This window comes from Charadrius vociferus, unplaced genomic scaffold (genome assembly GCF_000708025.1).
Source record: "Charadrius vociferus isolate BGI_N301 unplaced genomic scaffold, ASM70802v2 scaffold257, whole genome shotgun sequence".
Lineage (NCBI taxonomy): Eukaryota > Metazoa > Chordata > Aves > Charadriiformes > Charadriidae > Charadrius > Charadrius vociferus.
The window spans coordinates 2,574,752-2,576,228 of NW_009649473.1; the positions used below are offsets into that span (position 1 = coordinate 2,574,752).

Genomic DNA, 1,477 nt, shown 5'->3' on the forward strand with positions numbered 1-1,477 from the left:
GGCTGATGAAGCAGATGGGAAGGAAGGGGGCGAGGGGAGAGCAGGGGTGGAAGAGGGAATGGGAGCCATGCAGCTCAACGTGTGCAGCATGCAGCGGAGGTATGGCTGCCCTGCAGCTCTCCAACTCTCTTTAAAGGAGTAATACACTGAAGATCACACCACCCGATCCCCACGACCCGGTTCCCCACTGCCTGCATCCCCTCGCGCCAGGATCTGTCGTGCCACTGGGCCATGGAGGAGCAGACGCAGGAGGAGATGCCAGCAGCCCAGAGCACAGGTCAGTCCTTGAGCGTACGGCCGTAGAACCAAGATCGTGCCAGGCTCTTCCCAGGTCAGAAGAGGCCGCTGGGACCTGTCCAGCCATCTTCTGGGAGGACGGCTGTCCTCAGCTGCTCTTTCAGTCTAAAAGCATTTAGAGATGTCAGTAATGTCTTTTGGCGATAGTCCCTGCAGGAGGCCATCACCCCGTGCGCGAAGGAGAGGTGTTCAACATGCGATACCAGGCTCTGCGCAAGCTGGGCTGCGGCGCCTTTGCCACCGTCTGGCTGTGCCAGGACATGAGGTGAGGGGCTGACCAGCTTTCAGGGAGGTGGGAAGGGGTGGCTAATCTGCTGGGCAGGACCTGCCCCTCTTGCAGAAGCAGCAGAGCGCAGCTGCTTGCCCAGGAGCACATCAGCATCCCCCGAGCACAGGGTAAACCTGGCAGTGAGACTGGTGAGGTGCAATGAGCAGAGCTGGTCCACGGACACCGAAGAACATAAATGAGGTGGGATCAGCCCTTGCTCTTCATTTGCTCTTCTCATTTAGATCCCGCAGTGTCCGCGCTCTGCCTTTTTCTCTCCAGTTCCTTGCTGGTCCCTGGGGCAGCTGTGCTGCCAGATGCCAGCAGCATCACCAGGAGGGATGCCCACGGGCCTGACGTGCTGCAGACCAAGGGCAAGGCTGCTTGCAGGAGGGCAGCACCCACCCACGGAGCCCGGGGCTGGGTGACTGGGGGAAGGGAAGGTGCTGCTGCTGGTCAGGGCTGCACTGGCACACATTGGCTGGCAGCTGTGATTTGTTTCCCAGGAGGAAGAAACACGTAGCTGTGAAGGTCCTGAAAAGCAGGGAGAGCTTCGCTGAGGCTGCCCAGGATGAGGTCGCTCTCCTCCGCTGCGTATGTATATTCTGAGGCTCTGTGCCTGAGTATCAGCCTCATCATCCCTTCTCCCTCCAGGTCTCAGTCTGAGGAGCTAGATGGGGAACAGAAAAAACCCCAAAAAGTTAGCGAATTTGTAGAAATCACCCTGGCTCAACACTAGCCTCTGAAACAGTCACCTTCTCCCTCCTCCTGTCATACTGGGACAGGCTGGCTGTGTCCCACTTGCCCTGTCGGCACATTTATTTCAGCTGAGACCGAAATCCAATAAATAGGAGGACCCTGCAGAAAGATAAGGTGGATAATTAACAGAAAAAGGTGGTTTTTTTCTTCAGCAGG

The 1,477-nt window shown here is 57.4% G+C and overlaps 1 protein-coding gene across 1 annotated transcript in view; it reads left to right on the forward strand.

The window, feature by feature from the left end:
• The first annotated feature begins 231 nt into the window (after nucleotides 1-231).
• Nucleotides 232-1,477, forward strand: part of LOC104290746 (SRSF protein kinase 3-like) — a 9,742-nt gene continuing 8,496 nt past the window's right edge. Inside the window, exons 1-3 of the mRNA XM_009889893.1 lie at nucleotides 232-277; nucleotides 454-562; nucleotides 1,069-1,156. Coding sequence (XP_009888195.1) covers nucleotides 232-277; nucleotides 454-562; nucleotides 1,069-1,156 — 243 coding nt within the window. The remainder of the gene's footprint in view (nucleotides 278-453; nucleotides 563-1,068; nucleotides 1,157-1,477) is intronic.